The sequence below is a fragment of the Equus quagga genome, chromosome 17 (genome assembly GCF_021613505.1).
Source record: "Equus quagga isolate Etosha38 chromosome 17, UCLA_HA_Equagga_1.0, whole genome shotgun sequence".
Classification (NCBI taxonomy): domain Eukaryota; kingdom Metazoa; phylum Chordata; class Mammalia; order Perissodactyla; family Equidae; genus Equus; species Equus quagga.
In genome coordinates, this window is record NC_060283.1 from 28,171,377 (window position 1) to 28,193,056 (window position 21,680).

Sequence of the window (21,680 nt, forward strand, 5' to 3'; positions counted from 1 at the left end):
ATGACACCAAATGGCAAGTCAACAAAAGAAAAAATAAACAAATGGACTACATCAAACCAAAAATATTCTGCTCAACGAAGGAAACCATCAAAAAAAAAAAAATAAAACCAGGGAAAATCTATGAATTGGAGAAAATATTTGCAAATCAAGTTCTGATAAGGTGTTATCCTTATCCAAAATATATAAATAAATCATATAACTCAATAACTAACAAAAATCCTATTAAAAAGTGGAAAAAAGACCTGAAGAGACAGCTTCCCAAAGAAGACATCCAAATAGCCAACAAGTGTATGAAAAGATGGTCAACATTATTAATCATCAGGGAAGTGCAAATCAGAACCACAATGAGATATCACCTCTCAATGTTAGAATTGCTATCATAAAAAAGACAAGAGAGAACAAGTGTTGGTGAAGTGGAGAAAAGGGAACACTTGTGCACTGTTCTTGAGAATAAATTTGTGCAGTGACTATGGAAAACAGTATGGAGGTTCTTCAAAAAATAGAACTACCATATGATCCAGTAATCTCACTTCTGGTATATACCAAAGGAAATGAAACCAGGATATGGAAGAGATATCTGCACTACCATGTTATTGTAGCATTATGCACAGCGGTAAAGATATGGAAACAACCTAAGTGTCCATCAATGGAGGAATCAATGGAGAAGATGTGGTATATATGTACCTGGAATATTATTCAGCCATGAGAATGAACAAAACCCTCTCATTTGTGACGAGGATTTGTGACATGGATGAACCCAGAGGGCAGAAAGCTAAGTGAAATAAGCCAGACAAGGCCCTGCATGATATTACTTACATGTGGAATCTAAAAATCAAACAAAACAAAAAAACTCAAACTCACAGAAAGAGAGAGTACAAAAATAGTTGCCTAGGGTCTGGTGCTGGGGGATAAGAAGAAATTAGTAAAAGGGTACATACTTTCAGCTATAATATGAGTAAAATCTAAGGATCTAATGTAAGATATGGTGACGTAGTTGGTAACACTATATTATATGATTGAAAATTGGTAAGAGAATAGAACTTAAGTGTTCTCACCAAAAAAAAAAAAAAAAGAGATAAATATGTGATACGATGGATGTGTTAATTAACTAGATGTTGGAAATCCTTTCCCAATGTATATGTATATCAAATCACCATCATGTACACTTCAAATGTCATACAATTTCATTTGCAAATTATACTTCAATAAAGCTAAAAAAAGGAAAAGACAAAAGAGAAGAAAGAGATAATAAGAGAAAAATGCAATGATGTTAAGAAAAATGTAAGCTGTGAACTTGAATGGACCCCAAATCAGAATATCTTGTGATGAATTAGAAAGAACCTTGTACTGAAGTCAGAAAGCCTGGTACTGAGTCTGAGCACCCACCACTTTTCTGGATGATCTTGGGTAAATAACCATTTCTCTGAACCTTCATTTTCTAATATATAAACTTTAATTAGATTTCTAATATTTAATGCTGAATGAATACATATTGACCAAATAAAGAGTTCTTAAAAAACATATGCTGTAAAGTGGTTTACACTGTCTAACGTGTTACAAATAAGGTGAATTGATTACAGTTAATGTTTGTTTTCTACAGGTTTCTCAGTAGCTACATCCAGCACACCTCAATGGATTCTTTGGTGAATATAAATAACATGACTGAGTTAACTATCACTTGTCTTCTCTAGAATCTAGAGGTGCAGAGAGAGTGATTTGTGGTGTTTCTTCCCATATACCTGGACACGCTGGTTGGCAATGGCCTCATCATTGTGACAGTCAGCATCAGTAAGAGTCTGCATTCCCCCATGCACTTATTTTTATATTTTCTGCCTTTTAAATTATTATTATTATTAATTTAAAGAATTTTTTTGACTTTTTAAAATTGAGGTAACATTGGTTTATAACTTTATTATATAAATTTCAGGCATACATCATTATATTGCAACTTCTGCATAGACTACATCGTGTTCATCACCCAAAGACTAATCACGATCCATCAACATACACAAGTGCCCTGTCAATCCTTTTGCCCTCCTCTCTCTCCCCTTACCCTCTGGTAGCCACCAATCTAATTTCTGTAGCTATGTGTTTGTTTGTTGTTGTCGTTTTTTTCTTCTACTTGTGAGTGAGATCATACTGTATTTGACTTTCTCCATCTGACTTAGTTCACTTAGCATAATTCCCTCAAGGTTCATCCATGTTGCCACAAATGGCAAGATTTCATCTTTTTAAAATAACTGAATAGTATTTCATTGTGTATATATACCACATCTTCTTTATCCATTCATCCCTTGATGACAACTTAGGTTATTTCTAAGTCTTGACTTGGAAAAAATACCCCATGTATTTCTTCCTTAGATATTGTCCCTGGTGGAGATCAGTTACACCTCTACCATTGTCCCTAAAGTCATCACAGACTTACTTGCTAATGTTAGAACCATCTTCCTGAAGGGCTGTGTGGCTCAGATATTCTTCTTTTACTTCTTTGGACTTACTGAGACCTTTCTGCTCACAGTAATAGCCTATGACCACTATTTGGCCATCTGCAAACCCCTTCACTACATACCATCATGAGTCACCCTGTGTCATCTTCTTGTGGCTGCTTCCTGTCTAGATGGTGTAATTCACTCCATGATTCAGATCCTTGTCACTGTCCAATTGCCCTTCTGTGGTCCCAATGTAATTGACCACTGCTTCTGTGACTTCCATCACTTATTCAAGATTGCGTGTGTTGATACCTCTGTGGAGGGGGTTATTGTGTTGGCTAAGAGTAGATTGCTATCTATCTTTTACCTTCTCATCCTGGTGTCTTCTTATATTGTCATCCCGCTCAACTTGAGAAACCATTCTGCAGAGGGGAGGCACAAAGGCCCCTCCACATATGCTACTCACATCATGGTGGTCATTGCGTTCTTTGGACCTCGATCTTCCTCTACAGGCGACCCTCCTCCACCTTCACTGAGGACAAACTTGTGGCCATGTCCTACACGGTCATCACCCCCATGCTGAACCCCATCATCTACACCTTAGAAATGCAGAAGTGAAAATTGCCATAAAGAGGTTGTGAGGCAAGAATGTGAATTCAGTGGTGGAACAAAAATGAAAACTTGTAAAAAATGAACATGTATAGCGTGACTAAATATGCATTCTGATTTTAGTCAACTATGAGGAAGAAAGCAAATGTTAACCTATTCATATTTTTTGTTGTATTTTAGACAAGCCCCTCATATTACATAATATAAATCAGAAGTTTTATAGATATCTGTGTTCAGAGAATGCTAAAAATTGAACTGCATTCCTTTTCTTCTTTAGTGGTTTATACTGCAAAGTCCATAGACTTCAGAGAGGGATCACTTAGCCTGGAATCCCGCTCTATCATCTTCCACCTGTGCAACCTTGTGTTCATTCACTTTATCGCTTGGTGTTAGCATGCTGTGGTATGTGGAATGATTGTGGTATTTGGAGACAGAAGTTTATGTTTTTCCTTTTCCCTTTTCATCAATATGATCTTGTGGGGGTCCCAGGAAGGCTTTTCTCCTTCATTTGGTGTCCGTACCCCGTTAATATGGTTATAATATCTGAAATTCTGCAGTAGGAGCTTTGGTTCATGGGAGTAGGGCATTGTTAGTATAGAAATATCTCTGGGGGATAAAATAAAATAGAGCTATTATTAACCACTAAGATCTTAACGTGAACAATTTTACAAGACCCTTACCCTTCTAGACAGTCATTATTGAGCACTGAGGTATGGCTTAAGCCAAATACACCTAATTGCCTATTTTTCTATGGCCTGCCAGCTAAGAATGGTTTTTACATTTTTAAATGGTTGAAAAAAATCAAAACAGAATAGTATTTTGTGATGCATGAAAGTTATATGAGGTTCAAATTTTAGTGTCAATAAATAAGGTTTTATTGGACTAGAGTCATGCCCATTATTTTACTTTTTATCTCTGGCAGCTTTTGTGCTACAGTGGCATAGTTGAGTAGTTGTGACAGAGACTGCATGGTCTGCAAAGCATAAAATATTTGCTATGTGACCCTTTACAGAAAAAGTTTACCAACCCCAGGCTTAAGTTGTAATAGCATTAATTGCTTACTCAATGAGAAGTTGGAGGTCAACAGTTCCAAGGTTGTTTTGTTAATTCTGTGATGTCATAGCACCTTGTTGGTGCCTCTTCAATTCTCTTGGTTGTCCTCTCATGGCTGCAAGATGGCTGCAGAAGCTCTAACTATTATATGCTCACGTGAAGGAAGGGAGGGGCTCTCATTTATTTTGGGGAATATTTGCAAGAAACTCCTCAGAACCATTCTTATTTTCTTCTTATTGATCAGAACTAGGTCACATGCTTTTGCTTAGATGCAAAGGAGGCTGTTTCCATGCATATGCCTAATCCAGAGTTCTGGATGAATGCACTGCAAATAAATTCCCCAAGCAGCAAGACTGAAGTTTAGATTAATCAAAAACATATTTCTATTAACTCTTATAAAATTATGACACATGCGGGGCTGGCCCCGTGGCCGGGTGGTTAAGTTCGCGCGCTCCGCTGCAGGCGGCCCAGTGTTTTGTTGGTTCGGATGCTGGGCGTGGACATGGCACTGCTCATCTAACCACGCTGGGGCAGCGTCCCGCATGCCACAACTAGAAGGACCCACAATGAAGAATATACAACTATGTACTGGGGGGCTTTGGGGAGAAAAAGGAAAAAAATAAAATCTTTAAAAAAAAAAATTATGACACATGCATTTTGCCAAGACCTGCAATGAGCAATGTTTTGGGAGGAATTTTTGTGTGTTTTATTTTAGTTTTCTTGGAAATAATGAATAGCAAGGATTTTATGAATCTTGGCTTCTCTCTTCTGATTAGTGTTCAATTTAGTAAACTTCTCTTCTTTCTTGGATTTACTTTGACAAGAAAGGGATGCAGGCATAAGTAGCAGATGGGGTTACCCCTGGGCAGGTTTTCACCTGTATTCTTCAAGCCTTCATGTTTCAGATTGAATTATTGGCCTTAGTTCTTTACTCCTTCTTGTGTCTGTGCCCCTCTCCATGTAACTTTTTAGTTCTTCCCACAAAACGTGGAATATATTTTTCCATTTCTTGGTGTTACCAAACCAGGCTCATTTTTGCCTGTTGCGCAGAAAGCCAAACACCAAGACAATGAGATTGCAGCAGAGAGAGAATTTACTCACAAGGCAGCCATGTGAGGAAGCGAGAGCATGAGCCTCAAATTTGCTTCCCCGAAAATAGGGACTCAGGGACATTTATGGGGTAGGGGAGTAAATAGATCTGAAATGTGGAGAGAGGTGATTGGAGGTGAGGACAGGTGAGGTAATTGATGATCTGCAGAAGTGTAGTCAAACTTCATGCCTCTTCATAGGTTTCGCCCTTGATTTGAACTAACTGGAAATAGTGTGTGCAAATTTCTGTCAGGTTGGCATAACTGAAATGCCCTTTTATTCTTTACGGATTTGTCTATTTGTATTCATTGAAGGTTGATTTTCTGTGTTTTAAAATTTGAATATTTTGGGGCTGGCCCAGTGGCGCAGTGGTTAAGTGTGCACGTTCCACTTTGGCAGCCTTGGGTTCACTGGTTTGGATCCTGGGTGCGGATATGGCAGCACTTGACAAGTCATGCTGTGGTAAGCTTCTCACATACAAAGTAGAGGAAGATGGGTATAGATGTTAGCTGAGGGCCAGTCTTCCTCAGCAAAAAGATGAGGATTGGCAACAGTTAGCTCAGGGCTAATCTTCCTCAAAAAATAAATAAAATGAAATAAAATAAACAAAATTTGAATGTTTCAATGCTTCTTAATTAGAGGTGAAAGAAGTAGAGTAGAGTGGGAGTGGAAGCCTGTCTTTGGTGAGTTACTAATTCAGTGGATTGGTCATTTGCCTGAGTTAAATTGTTGAATTGGTTAATTCTGTGAATTAACTGTTGGCAATTCAGTTATCTGGCAAACATAGTTGGTGAATTGATTGTAGGTGAATTGTTCTACTTTACTACATAGTTAATGAAGCTATGTAGTAAACATAGCTACATATGTTTACTCAACAACTAATGAATGAATAAAAGATACAATATGGTATTAGCCTTGCTTATCTTTATCATTTGGGAAAGGCTTGTGTTAGATATGAGATCATTTGTACTCAGAGAAGAACTTTATAGTGAATTACTTTTAGTTGAAATATTAGACATCATGTTAATGTATTATCTTGCAATGAAAAATACCAACTTCCAAACTGCATTGAAATGTCCCAAAACCATAATTGGATTTGTTATATGGCAACTTGTATACTTTATATTTGTATAAAACCTTGTGCGTATTTCAAAGCCCTTTCACATCCATTATTTCACTGGAGTCTCATAAAAATCCTGGAGACTGACACTGTGATGTCAGTAAAAAATGAAATAACTTCTCAATGGACATTTTTGGAGATTGAAATATCATTTATATTAAGTTTTAGCTGCAAGCAACATAATCTAAAAGAAGATAGAAGTCAGGAATTAGACAGTTATAGAAAATGGATATAGAAAATGTCTCTATCTTGTTTCTCCATCTTTTATAGTTTCTATTCTCAGGTTTACTTCATGGCCCAAGATGGCTTCTAGGGTTCCAGTAATAATGACAGAATTCCTGCAATTAGGGAAGAGCAAGATACAAAATAAGTACATGTCAAGAGAGGCTGGGTAATGCAATTTTTATTCCGGGTGCGTAGGTGTCCAGATAAAAATTCAGAGGTCCCAATACTATAGGAGAAAGGAAAGGAAAATGAGTTTTGGGGGAAAACCAGCAATCTCTGCACAGGAATATATCAAGCACAAAGCCTGGGCACAAATTCAGGTATTCTGACTCCTAGACCAGATGTGTCCTCCGTTGTGGTCCCCCACTGAAGCTAGGTTTTATTTTTTAATTGAGGTAAAATTTATATTCAGTGAAATGCACAGACTAGAAGTGTACAATCCAATGAGCTTTGATAAATTTATATATCTGTGTAACCAACATCCAACCAAGGTATAGAATATTTTTATCATCCCAGTAGCTTCTCTCTTGACCCCTTGCAGACAATCCCCACTCCGCAAGGCAACCACTATCATATTTTCTATCATCACAGATTAGTTTAGCCTGTTATTAAGCTCATATGGATGGAATCATAAAGCATGTACTCTTGTGTTTGGCTTCTTTCACCTTACATACTGATTTTGAGATTCATCACGTTGTGGGTTACAATAGTTTGTTCTTTTATTTTGTGAATAGTATTCCATTCCACAAGTATATCACAACTGAAAAAATCTAATCTCCTGTTGAGAGACATTTGGATTGATTTCAGTTTTCAGGTGTTATGAATAAAATCTGCTATAAACATTTTTGACATTCCCTTTTTTTTTTTTTTGAGGAAGATTAGCCCTGAGCTAACATCCACTGCCAATACTCCTCTTTTTGCTGAGGAAGACTGGCCCTGAGCTAACATCTGTGCCCATCTTCCTTTATTTTATGTGGGATGCCTGCCACAGCATGGCTTGACAAGTGGTGCGTAGGTCTATACCTGGGATCCGAACCAGCAAACCCTGGGCTGCCAAAGCAGAACGTGTGAACTTAATTGCTGCACCACTGGGCTGACCCCCATTCCTGTTTTTTTTTTTTTTTTAAAGCATAAACTGACAGAGTCATTTGATAATTTTATGTGAAAAATAACTTTTTACTATGTACAGCTATATTCCTAATTCTGCAAGAGTCTGTCCTGGTGTTCAATTAGAACTGGAGAATTGAGACCGTAGTCAATGGGCTAATCTTTAACAGGTTAGGAAATAAAATCAAACTACATTTAACAAATGTAGTTTCCAAAAATGAATATTCATAGATTCACATTTAAAAATGTATCTTCCTTAGATTTATTACACCAAATCTTTCAATATAGAAAAGACTTTGACTGAAAGATTTTCACAGAAACTTAACTTCATGATAAGTTACAGAATAAGCATAGGTTTTAGTAAAATATTTGGAGCTTTTAAGTAATTATTTGCTAATTTTACTTTCCTTGTGTTTCTTTCTGTATAGGTAATGCTTAATTAGGAGCATTTGTATTCTCAAAAACAATTAACCTTTTAAAAAAATCTTAACGTCTCTCTTCATAATTTTATTCTTCATCATTAGTTGAAACTTGGCATCTTGTTTCAACTCTAATTTTAATCAAGACTGAATTAGTGACATTTTTGAGTAGCACTGGTGTAGAGTACAAAGTACTATTACGGCATTTGTAAAATCCTTTGTTAAAGAAAATTTAATATATACACTGATGGGGTCAAGGCAGGTTAGTGAACTCATATACCCATCACCCAGTTTCATAATTATCAATTCACAGCAAATTTAGCTTTATCTTACTAAGGATCTCAACAACAGCACTATTGACATTTTGGGTTAGATGATTCTTTGATGTAGGGGGACTATCCTGTGCATTGCAGGATGTGTCATAGCATCCTTGGCCTCTCCCCACTAGATGCCAGTAGCACCTCTTCTCCATCCAGGTTGTGACAATGAAAAATGTCTCCAGATATTGCCAAATGTCCTTTGGGGGACAAAATGGCCCCTTGTTTAGAACCACTGATCTATAGCCTCATCCATAGCAAGGCAAGAAGCGCTGTTTGAGTTTCTGACACTTGTGTCCCATATTCCTAAGAGCCATCCTTTGAAAGGTGTCAGTTCATGTAAAGCCACATGATTGAGTTCATGGTAAGCAGGAGCTATATCTAATTGACCCCTGAACAGCACAGAGCCTCATACAGAGTAAGTACACTGTGAACATTGGGTGAATTTAAGTTTTTCATATCTCCTATTGATTTCTGAAGTTATGTTACTGATAAGGAAGTTTGAGATTTTAGTGTCCAGGTCCTGCATCCCATGAGGTAGTCAGCCTGATTGGGAAGGGAAAGGTATGGCTGCCTGGGGACCAATCTTCTCTCATTTGATGATCACACCTTCCTCCTGGGTATGTCTCATGTAGAGTGAACTCAAGGCTAAGCTGCCAGAATTCTTATTTCTCTGTGGAATACATGGGAGGCAAATCTGCTTTGCTCTTTTTAAAAATCAGGTGGAATAGATCCAGTGGCTTAGTCTCAGCACTCTTAAGCCTGAGGCTGCAGAGGGAGCAGATCCTCCATTTGGCAACTCCTTAGAAGTAAGGGCTCTGGTGGTAGCTGGGCCTTAATGCTTTCCAATTGGCTAACTGGGAAACCTGCATGAGCTGAGGGCTGTTCTCAGGGCGCTATTTACATCTCTGTGGTCAGAATAGAAGAAGGAATCGTGGTGAGAACAGCAAAGCCACAGAAACTTTGGGGTGAGTTTTGTTTTGTGAGCATGTGCTTCTTTTGCATGATGACTATAATTCCATTTTGAAAGCAAAGAGAATGTTGCCATCAAGCACAAGGCGTTTCACAAACTGCTCTCACATTAGTCTGGTCTTTGCCTGAGACAAGCACAACGCTACCTATGGCATTTGGGAATAGAGAAGGTGTGGTGGTGATCCTTAGGGAACTTTGTCCTTTCAATATTTGTTGAATACCTACAATGTGCTAAATACTGTGCTAAGAAGGCTAGGGCAGATCTACATTCACTCTTCTTTCTATTTACAATCATTGAGTCATTTCAGTAAGCATTGGTTGGAGATGGAGTCGTAGTGAGACATAATCTGCACCTGAGGAAGTTCACAGTGGGCAGATGGTCACATACAACAATCACAATTCAGTGTGGAAAGTGCTGTGAGTCCAAAATGTCCTGAGAGAAGGGGGGCCAACTAACCATAAGGACCTGTGGGTTGTGGAGATGGATTTCCTATCTCTGAGAAGACTCCAAGTTTGCACAGAGGAGGGGAACTTAAGTTGTCCTGGGATGAGCTAGGAGTGGGAGGTATGGCATCTACCTATGGTATAGGTATTATCTCCATGCTACAATGTGGACCTTGAATCTATGAAAAGTTGAAGAACTTTGTAGATATCACATGGATACTGCCTGAAGAAACCTGGGTATAAACCCAGGGGTGGGAAAATTAGCAGTGTTTTCTTCCATGCACAGCTCCTTGGTAAAATTCCCCAGCTGATCTGAGAGTTTAGGGCTCATCTCTGCCCTCCATTTGTCATTGCAATTGTAAATTTTATCAATGATTTCCTTCTGGCCCGTGGTGGTCCTTAATCACCTGAGCCTGTCCCAAATCCCTGAACGAAAGAAGCTTTGTGGCATGAGTGGATGTCATGTAACTCTCAGTCTCAGATGCCCTGGAGTCTCACTGTACAAGGGGCTGTGTTGATACACACAGACCTCAGTCACCTTGAACAAAGTCCACCATGGATGACGGCAGTCTGCAAATCAGTCAGTGCACGTGACGGTTGATGTCTTGAGATGTTGGAAGGCTGGACTGCAGAGAATATGTGTCAAAGGACGAGTGGGCACTCTGAATGGAGGGGTGGTTTGTATTTCAGTAGCTACTGGGGGCATATGTTGGAGGAGATGAAAGTTTTGGTAAGGAGAAGATTGTACATGAATTGAACTGGATCCTTGGAAAGGACAAGAACACCAAGAGACCAGTTATAGAAACAGACAATTAGGAGGAGAAAGTAGAAATGAGAGAGGGTGCTGAATGTCAAGGGACATCTCTTCTGAAGACTCCGAAGGGAAGCAGAGTAGTGAGAATGCTATTCAGTAAACCAGGGATGGAAAGCAAGTGAAAGGAAGTGGGACAAAAGAAAGCAGCAGGCAAAAGGCAATCAAAAGCATTCAAAGGCAATGGAGAGTCATTTAACATGGAGACAGCCACACTCTCCTTGCTGCCCCATATCGTCCAATGAGGCTTTCATCTCCTGATAGATATCCCCTCCTCTGATCTGTTTCCACTAATCCAACCTGTATGTACAAAGTGATGTTACCTTCCAGTTGAGTAATATTCCTGATGATTCCTCATTGTCTGTAGGATGAACCTCAAAGTCCCTATCAGTGCTTCATGGATTGGTACTAGATTCTATCTCCAGCTTTATCTTTGCCATTCTCCCCTTTACTCCAGCCACACATGCATGAAATTTTATAGCTTTATATGATCTTCTGCCTTTTTGGAATGCTCTTCCCTTCTTGTATGCACAACTAGCTCCTACTTATCTTTCAATATCCAGCTAATAAGCTTCTCAGATATGTAAGGGATTATTGTAATTCACCTACTTAATGAAAGAGTCTTTTATTTTGCATCATTTCAGATCACGTCACCCAAATTACTGCCTCCTGGTAGCGATTTCATGGCTAATACACATAATGTGACTGAATTCATTTTTCTGGGACTTTCTCCTAATCAGGAGGTGCAGACTGTTTGTTTTGTGCTATTTCTGCTCTTGTACACAGCAATTGTCCTGGGGAATCTCCTCATTGTGCTCACGGTCATGACCAGCAGAAGTCTTGGTTCCCCCTTGTACTTCTTCCTCAGCTACCTGTCCTTCGTGGAGATCTGCTACTCCTCTACTTCAGCCCCCAAACTCATCTCAGATTTGCTGGCTGAAAGGAAAGCCATATCTCTGTGGGGCTGCATGACACAGCTTTTCTTCATCCACTTCTTTGGTGGCACTGAGGTGTTCCTGCTCACAGTGATGGCGTATGACCGCTATGTGGCCATCTGCAGACCTCTCAACTACACCACCATCATGAACCGACAGGTTTGTGCTATGTTGGTGGGAGCAGCCTGGGTGGGGGGCTTTGTGCATTCCTTTGCCCAAGCCCTTCTCATCTTCCGCCTGCCCTTCTGTGGCCCAAATGTGATCAACCACTATTTCTGCGATCTGCTTCCTCTGCTCGAACTTGCCTGCTCTGACACCTTCCTCATTAGTCTGCTGATTGTTGCCAATGGGGGGACCATGGCTGTGATCAACTTTGTGGTCCTTTTATTCTCCTATGTGGTCATATTGCTCCATCTGAGGACTCGAAGCTCTGAGGGGCGGCGCAAGGCCCTCTCCACCTGTGGGTCCCATATCACTGTGGTTATGTTGTTCTTTGGGCCCTGCATCTTTATCTATCTGAGGCCTTCTACCACTCTGTCTGTGGACAAGATGGTGGCCGTGTTCTACACAGTGATCACTCCACTCCTCAACCCTGTCATCTACTCCTTGAGAAATGCAGAAATGAAGAAGGCCATGAAGAGGTTGTGGATCAGGACAATGAAACTAGATGAGAAATAGGGATGTCTTTGTGTTTGTCCTTGCATTTAGAATGACGCTTAGTCCCAACGGAAGGGTAGAGTGAGATAAAGGACAGCTCGGAGGACTTGTTACATCCAGAGTCATTCTAACTAGTTCCCTCCTTTAACAACTTCATTGTAATCACTTGTAAAATATTTTCTCTTATGGATGTACTAGTACTTAACTAGCCATTTTTCTGTTAGATCATTTCTAATTTTTTACTACTTTAAATAACACTGTGGTATTTGTGAATAGAAATCTTTAACTATACTTCTGATTTTTAGAAAGACCTCACTTGCGAGCCAGCCCTGATGGCCTAGAGGTTAAAGTTCATCAAACTCTGCTTTGGCAGCCCGGGTTCAGTTCCCAGGCACTGAATCACATCAGTTGTCTGTCATTAGCCATGCTGTGGCAGCCTCACATGGAAGAACCAGAAGAACTTACAACTGTACGCAACTATGTACTGGGGCTTTGGTGGGGGAAGGGAAGAAAAAAAATGAGGAAGACTGGCAACAGATGTTAGCTTAGAGCAAGTCTCCCCCATCCTACCAAAAGAAAAAAAACTCACTTGCTATAATAAATTTACTGCATTAAAAAGTATAACAACTTTTGATACAATTGCTAAATTGGTTCTCAGAACATTTGTAACAATTCACCTTCCTAGTGAAAGTGCTCTTGACCGAATGAACATTGTCATTAAAAATTTTCTTGGCTGGAATAAGAATTCTCATAGTCTCAAAGTATCTCCCTATAAGATACTTATTCATTGCAAGAGGAAAAGTGTAACTTTATAATGGAGAAATCTGAAAGACACTCCATTAAACAATTACTCAAAGTCAACATTATCAGTGTTGAGACTGGAGAGGCACACAATATCACTACTGTGGGATTCCTACCCCAAATACATAACCTGTGTCTAATCATGAAAAAACATCAGGCAACCCCAATTAAAGAAATTCTGCAAAATTACCAGCTTGCATCTTTGAAAGGACCAAGACAAAGAATGAAGAATTGTTCCAGATTAAACGTAGATCATAACTAAATGCAACCTGTGATCCCTGGTTGGATCCTGTACTTGATAAAGGTTATTAGCGGGCAAAAGCTCTGTAGATGAGACAATTGAATTGTATCAAAGTTAATTTCCTCTATTTGATAATTGTGCTGTGTGTGTCAGAGACTGTCCTTGAATTTAGGAATAAAGCATTAAAATATCTAGAGTTAAAAGAGCATTATGTAGGCAACTTTCAGATGTTTCAGAAACAATCCTATCTATTGAGAGAATAAATGATAAAGAAATATAAAAAATAAAATGATGAAATATGCCAAAATATTAATATTAGGGGGATTTGGATTAAGGGTATACAGGAATTCTTAGTATTATGATTGCAACTTTTTTTGTGAGTCAGAAATTATTTAAAAATATAATTAAAACATTTTGAAAATTTGATAGGCATCTTGTTATGTTTTAACTTGCAATTTTTTGTTGTGAGGAAGGATGTTTTAATATTTAATTCACTTTTAGTCTTATATACAATGTTTTCAATGTTTAAAAGCTTTACATTTTTTCTCCAGTTTTATTGAGATATAATTGACATATATCACTGTATAAGTTTCTGCGCAGCATAACGATTTGACCTACACATATTGTGAATTGATTACCAACAATAAATTTAGTTAGCATCCATAATCTCATATAGATACAAAAAGAAAGAATAGAGAAAAATAGTTTTTTAAAATTTGTTATGAGAACACTTAGGATCTATTCTCTTAACAACTTTCAAATATATCATACAGCAATGTTAACTATAGTCATCGTGTTGTACATTACATCCCTAGTACTAATTTGTCTTATAATTGGAAGTTTGTGCCTTTTGACCAGCTTCATCCAATTACATCCCCTGCCTCCCGTCTCCCTACCTTCGGTAACCACAAATCTGATCTCTTTTTCTATGCTTTTTTTTTCTTTAGATCACATGTATAAGTGAGATTATACATGCAATATTTGTCTTTCTCTGTCTGACTCATTTTAGTTAGTATAATGTCCTCAGGTTCTATTCATGTTGCTACGAATGGCAAGATTTCCTTTTTTATGGCTGAATAATATTTCTGTGTGTGTGTGTGTGTGTGTGTGTGTACATACACATATATCACAACTTCTTTACCCATTCATTTGTTGATGGACACTTAGATTGTTTTCAAGTCTTGGCTATTGTGAATAATGCTGCTATGAACATGGGGGTGAAGCTATCTCTTTAACACAGTGTTTTCATTTTCTTCAGATATGTTCCCAGAAGTGGAATTGCTGGATCAAATAGCAGTTCTATTTTTAATTTGAGGTGCCTCCATATTGTTTCCCATAGTGGCTGTATCAATTTATAATCCCACCAACAGGGCACAAGGGTTCCATTTTCTCCACGTCCTCACCAGCATTTGATATCTCTTGTTTTTTTGATGATAGCTGTTCTAACAGGGGTGAGGTGCTAACTCATTGTGGTGTGGATTTGCATTTCCTTATGATTAGTGACGTTGAGCACCTTTTCATGTACCTGTTGTCCAGCTGTATGTATTCTTTGGAAAAATTTTTATTCAAGTCCTTTGTCCATTTTTAAATTGGATTGTTTGTTTCTTTGCTACTGAGTTACATGAGTTCTTTATATATTTTGGATACTAAGCCCTTATCAGGTATATGGTTTGCAAATATTTTTTCTCCATGCTGTATGTTGTCTTTTTATTTTGTTGATCATTTCTTTTGCTATGCAGAAGGTTTTTAATTTGATGTAGTCCCACTTGTTTATTTTTGATTTTGTTGTTTATGCTTTAGGTTTTAGATCCAAACAATCATTGCCAAGATCCATATCAAAGATATTTTTTCTATGCATTTTTTTCTGAGTTTTATTGTTCCCAGTCCTACATTTAAGCCTTTAATCCATTTTGAATTAATTTTTGTGAATGGTGTAAGATAGGGTTCTGGTTTCATTGTTTTACTCTTTTTTTGACATACAAAAATCTTTGCTTTTTATGTAGTTAATTATCATTATTTTTTATGACCTAGAATAGCCAGGTGCGCGCTATTTCTTGTTATGGAAGCTTTATGGAATGTTTTAATATCTGGAAGGTTAGTCCCTTTTTGTTTCTCTTCTTTTTCAAAGTTCTCTTGGGTATTGTTTCTCCATATGAACTTGAGAATTAGTTTTACTTCTCTTCCAGCTGCACATCCCCCCAAAATAAAATGTTATTATTTGATAGATATCATATTGCATTTAAAAATGTATATAGAAAGAATCAATATCTTATTGATGTGAATCTTCCCATCCGAAATCATGCTTTATCTTTCCATTTGCTGACATCTTTTGTTTTTTCAGTAGTTTTAAAGTTTCAAACTGTATTTTAAAAATATGTTCTTTTATTTTCCAGCTTCATTGAGGTATAGTTGACAGATAACATTGTGTAAGTCTAACTTGTACAACATGATGATATTATGCAAGAAAATATTGCAAAATGATTACCACAATAGGGTTAGTTAACACCTCCATCTTTTCACATAATTATCTTTTTTTGTGAGAACATTTGAGATCTCCTCTGTTAGCAAGTTTCAAGTATATAATACAATGTTATTAACTATGTCACCATGTCTACATTAGACCCACAGAGCTTATTCATATTATAACTGAAACTTTTTACCCTTTGACTAACATCTCCCCATTTCTCTCTTTCCCAGGCACCTAGCAATCACCAATTTACTCTCTATTTCTATGAGTTCCAATAATGCACAGATTGTTCTCTTGATAGTGTCCACTGGTTCACATAGGCTTTCTTCACTCTTTTTTCATTCTTTTTTCTTTGTTTTCCTCTGACTGGATAATTTCAAACATCCTGTCTTTTACTTCATGGATTCAGTGTTCTGTTTGATCCATGCTGTTGTTGATGATCTCTATTGAATTTTTCATTTCATTTATTGTATTCTTCAGTTCCAGAATTTCTTTGGTTCTTTTCCATAACTTTTATCTTTGTTAAACCACTTATTTTGTTTGTGTATTGTCTTCCTGATTTTGTTTGTCTTTCTGTGTTTTTTTTTTGCAACTTACTGAGATTCCTTAAAACAGCTATTTTGGACTCTTGATTGGGTAAATAACAGATGTCCACGTCTCTGGGGTTTGTTTTTGGAAAATTACTGTGCTCTTTTGGTGTGGTCATGTTTTCTTGACGTTTCCTGTTTCTTGAAGTCTTGTGTTGTTGTCTTCACATTTGACGTTACAGTCATTTCCTCTAGGTTTTACTGACTGAACTTGGTCAGTATATAACTTCCATCAGCTCTGCTGCTAATTCTGAGGCTTTCTCACACCTTTTCTTTGGGTACACCTGCCCCACACTTCTTGTTCCACTTTTTTTTCACTAGAATATTTTTTAATCCTTATCCCCAGAGGTAGACCCATTTTATCAAATATTTGAAAGAGAAGCTTCCAGTTCTTATTGTTACAGTGACTCCTGATAGCAGATCTTGTCCTCTCCCACCTTCGTTACCCGCTAGTCCTTTCAAAAGGCCCACAAAGTGCATGGACAGTTAATTGTGCAGATGTTGCCCACAGCCATCACACCATGCTTACTTCTTGTTGTGTGCATGGCCTCCCTACTTACACACCAGTACATGTTACATGGTGGCCAGAGATACATTTACAGTGTGCATGTGAGGCCCAGCCTGGGCTGCATCTTTGGACAAGGTCTGCTGCTTGGTCCCAAGGTCCCAGGGTCTGGGGATCCCAAGGCTACTCTCAGCCAGCCCTCTTGTCTCAGTGTTCAATGTACAAGATAGGGATTTGTGGTCCAGGAGAGTGAACCTAATCTTGTTCATGTACTGCCTCAGCCAGAAGTTGCTTACCTGATGTCCTTCAAGCCTCCCATGAGGTCTTCATGCAATGCCGTGTGTATTTCTGCAGGCAGAGAGTGGGCTTTGGTCTGGGTGGCTAAGAGATTCTTTGCTTTATAGAGGCTGAGGCTCAAGATCTGCCCATTCAAGTTATCATTCTGATTCTGCAGCTTAACTATTCTTGAGCTTGTACGCCTTCCCTCAATTCTGCAAAGCCAGTCTGTGTGCTGATAGCCTCCCTTTTGCGTTTTGTGGTTTCTTCCAGTCAGGCCTGCAGATTCAGAGCAACTTTCTGCTCATGGTCACTAGCCATCTGGAAAAGCTTGCTCTCGCCACCACCAGGAGCATGCAAGAGCTAGCCATGGGGAGTGGGGATGTGTGTCAGTGAGGCACTCAAAGCTCTGGGGGTGACTGTAGGCACTATGTCATCATTTGCAGGGATCCATAGGCAAGTAGTCCCCAGCGACTTGTGGATGGGGATCCTGATGGAGTCCGAGCTGTGGTTTGTAGGATCCACACAAAGATATGTTCCCTCATGAGCCCTGGCTGCTCGTCTTCCAGCTGCTCATACCCCCTCAGTCCTGCAGCTCACAACTCAGTATTCTCATAGGGTGAGAGAGAAATGGGCCGCTTTGGCAGGTTCCTGCATAGAGAGGCTGGGTGCTCACTCATATGCTCTCACTTTCCCCTGTTGGGCCGAGAAGTGCTCTCTTGGTGCTGAACTCTGCCATGTTGGGGAGTTCCTCTTATCTTCTCCAATGTGTCCCATCTTGGAGATTTTTTGTTCCAAGCTTCTGCTGTAACTTCTCCACTGGACTCACGGACTTCCAAAAAGGCTCTCTCATCCATGGGTGAGTTTGTAAATGAGTGTTCTCCCTGGGATCTGGGATCACAGCTGAGAGGGCCTGGAGTCAATTCATGGGTCACTTCAGGGTTCACAGTTGGGCGTACATTCTGTATGCCTATTGCATGATGCATATGTGGGTGAGATTCCTCCAAGGTCCCCTGATGTGTAGTGCTAGTGACCAAACTGAAGCCAAATGGGCTGTAGCCAAGACCTTTGGGATATGGAGCTGTTTCCAGTTCTGTAGCCAGGACCACAGTCAGTGAGTCAGCTGCCCAGGTGCAGGCCTGTCTTCTTAAAATGACTGTTCTCCTTCTTGGACTGCACTGGGATTTCACACTCTCCTACCTGGATCCCACATCTCCTGCAAAGGTAATTTTGTCTGTGGAAAGATGTCAAATTATTGTTGTTGACAAAGGATATGAAAGGTGGACAACTTATTCTGCTAGGTTGCTTATGTCAGTCTCAAAGTTTTTGTATGTAAGTCGTATACATTTTATGCTAAATTTGATCTGTCTATGTATGATAGGGAACTGATCGTGTTCTGTAAGTATGAAAGCTACTGATTCTACATACTATTATTTTTGCTGCACATATATACATTTCCATGCAAATAAGCACACAATTCCATACAGTAAACTCACTTGAGTCTCCACTCTGACCTTTGGCATTGTAATGAGCACCTGTCATTAAAAGAGCCATTCCAAACCAGACGCAATGACTTTCTTCAGATGCCAATCTTCTAGTTAGATCAGGCAACATCATCCCCAATTGGGCTCATGGACCAAAGAGAGCCTTACTTGAAAGGATTCAGGTGATAATGCTTGTTGGATTGCTTTTGTAATCTTATTGTGGAAAATTTAAACATATATCACAGTAGATAATATAGTGTAATGAATTCTTTGTATCCATCATCCACATTCAACAGTTATCAACTCATGGCAAAGCTTGTTTCACTTATGTATCTGTTCGCACCACCCCTTGCCTCCCATATCGTTTTAAAGAAAATCTCCAGCATCATGTAATTTCTTTTGTAAATGTTTCCGAATACATCTGTAAAAGATAATGGCTCTTTTTAAATTTAGCCATAATAGCATTATCACATCTAGTGGTGAATTAAACCTATTTCATTATGAAATGTCCCATTTATAGTAATTTTTTGCTTTAAATATATTTCATCTGATTTTTATTACTTCATGAGTTGTCTCTGAGTTTGGATGGTACACCTTTTGTATTTTTTAACCTTCAACTTTTACGTATCCTTGTGTTTTTTGTTAATAGCATATGTTTGGATTTCTTTTATAGCATTTTGGTTTATTAATTAGAGAGCTCATTCCTTTTTCATTGGATGTAATAACTGATATAATTGCATCTAAATCTACAATATTACCAAACACATTCTATTTGTTTCACCTGTTTTTATCTATTTTTTATTTAATATTTTTGAAGCCAGAAATTTTTCTATTTAAAAATTTTTAAGAGATTTTAAAAAGGCTCAAAGGTCCAAAGATATTTGGGCTTAATGTAAGATTATACTGAGGTGGTATCTGTTGGTTTCTCCTCTGCTAAAACCTCAATTTGATCCAGGTTAATTACGTGCCTTGATAATTCTTCCATTTGGGTACTGGTGATTTCCTCTGGCTCCTGACACCTTTCATAAAAGGTCATCAGTCCATGAGCAATTAAAAAAGCAATACCAGAAGCAATCACAAAACGTTTGCAGATTCTTTTTGGACATCTGCTCATTCAGATTCTGCGTGAACATATATTGAAACACATATGTCTTTTCCCTTCTTTGACTTCCCACAGCATTCAGCTGGGGTCCTTCAAAGACTTTTTTTTTACCTCCATTTCAGTGTTTATCACTCACCTTCTGTTGTCACTCTCTTGAGAATATGGTTTGAATCTTACTCATCGTTGTATCTTACTCTTAATGACATACAATGAAACTCAAATATTTGGTCAATTAAATTTCTGGAAGTCATTAGTACTTCAGATTGTAAGCGAACAGTGGCTTTTATGTCTCTATTTTCATCTCAATTACCCAAATTATATACCAATGTTACACCACCTAAGACAAACCAATAATCACTCCCGATACTGTTTATGGGCATAATATTTATATACAAGGAAGGAACATGTGTGTCTGTGTGTATACTTTACAATTAACCAAGATATTTCATATATTTTTATCTCATTTGATTCTAAAACAATTTGGTGAGGTGGGTATGAGTTCCTGTTTAACAGATGAAGAGACAGAAGCTTTGGGAGGTCATTGTCTTGATCACGGTCACACAGTTAGTAACTCACAGAGCCTGAGTTCACACTCAATTTGTCTGATTTCTAAGTCCTTGATCTCTCTGCCCATTCCTCTGTTCCCTTTAAAGATCACTGAACATAAGTACATCTAAGTCTCTGAATTCCAAATCTGAGGGCTGATAATCTCCTTATTGTCAGGTAATTCCCTCTGTAATGACTTCAGTATAATTAAGTGTTTCTTAAAAAACATAGCATGAATTCCTTTATGGGTGTTCACAGGTATTCCTGGGTACACAGAAAACCAGTGTCTGTGATGCCAGATCTGAAAGTGGAGAGTACGAAAGCAGGATGATATGATGTTTCTGTCAGTTCTGGCTCCTTTTCTCATGGAGCCCAACCCTGATCATTGAGCTGTGAGAACTACCTAATGCATGGGATCAAAACTCAATGTGTTGGCCAAGAAGAGTTTTTTTCCTAGGGAAATAATGCTGAAAAAGGCAGCATTCTTGAGAATACCATGGAAATCAAAAAATGGGAAATAAGAGTCAAAAGATTAATATGAATTGAGCACCCCTCAATAAATTTCCTAAAATTACATGTAAGGAGAGTGCCGCCCTGTAGGTGGGACAATGCTCACTTTGCAGTTGAGGAAACTGCAGGTCAAGGACTTTCCAAAGACCTTGATGTTTTTTGTATACCGGTTGTTTGTGAACTATGATTCAGAGCCCAGAATTCTGCAGGTGCCTCAGGGACTGGAACAGGAGCACAGCGGGAGAGGATAGGAGGTAGCCAAACAGGCACGTGTGGGATTTCAATTTTTAAAATTATCTCTTTTTTAAAACATCTGTTTTATATAAAATTTATGTTGACAAAAGGTAATCATGCCCTTAAAAATTTTAAAAACCACTCATATGCTTGCTTACGATTCTTTCTTGTTTGGTCGTAGCTAGGTCTTCTGTGGCTTGGTTATGGAGTGGCAGACTTTATGAACTGACCTCCATTCTGAGAAGGGGAAGCAGAGCCAAGCCTTCTTCTAAAGTTCAAATCCAGAGAGTCAGGGCAAGAACTTCCTCAATGAGAGTGAAAGCATGCTTCAGAAAATGTAGCATGTCCAACCAGGACTTGGCCCAGTCTGAAACTGCCTGACCACTTGGGGAGAAAGAATTGCCCATCTCCCAGTCTACAGTGTTAAGGGAAAAAGGCTGAATAAAAAACTGTGTACATATCATTCAAAATTTGTAAGATATGTTTGCATAATTAAAAGGAAACAACTGAAAGAAATTCACCTTAATATTAATGATTTCTATGTCCTCATTATATTTTCTCTAATCAGTATTATGAACTTGAGCAAATCACTGTATCTCTCTGAGTTTCCCTTTCCTTATCTGCAAAATGGGGATAAGGGTAGTTAAGTGCATAATAGGAATGTTTTCAGTATTAAATAACATAAGGCATATATTATTTTATAATACGAATCACAAAAGTAAAATACAAATGATGATGAT

At 38.4% G+C, this 21,680-nt stretch overlaps 1 protein-coding gene and 1 pseudogene across 1 annotated transcript; both read left to right on the top strand.

Annotated features, from left to right (window-relative positions):
• Window positions 1-1,715: 1,715 nt before the first annotated feature.
• On the top strand, window positions 1,716-3,070 carry LOC124228574 (olfactory receptor 4B1-like; annotated as a pseudogene).
• An 8,208-nt stretch (window positions 3,071-11,278) lies between these two features.
• On the top strand, window positions 11,279-12,208 carry LOC124229353 (olfactory receptor 4X2-like). The gene has a single exon (XM_046644524.1). It carries the CDS (start codon window positions 11,279-11,281, stop codon window positions 12,206-12,208), a length of 930 nt encoding a protein of 309 aa, XP_046500480.1.
• The last annotated feature ends 9,472 nt before the right edge of the window (window positions 12,209-21,680 follow it).

What these genes read in the sequence shown, in the direction of transcription:
- LOC124229353 (XM_046644524.1), top strand. Translation starts at nt 11,279, where the DNA reads ATGGCTAATACACATAATGTGACTGAATTCATTTTTCTGGGACTTTCT.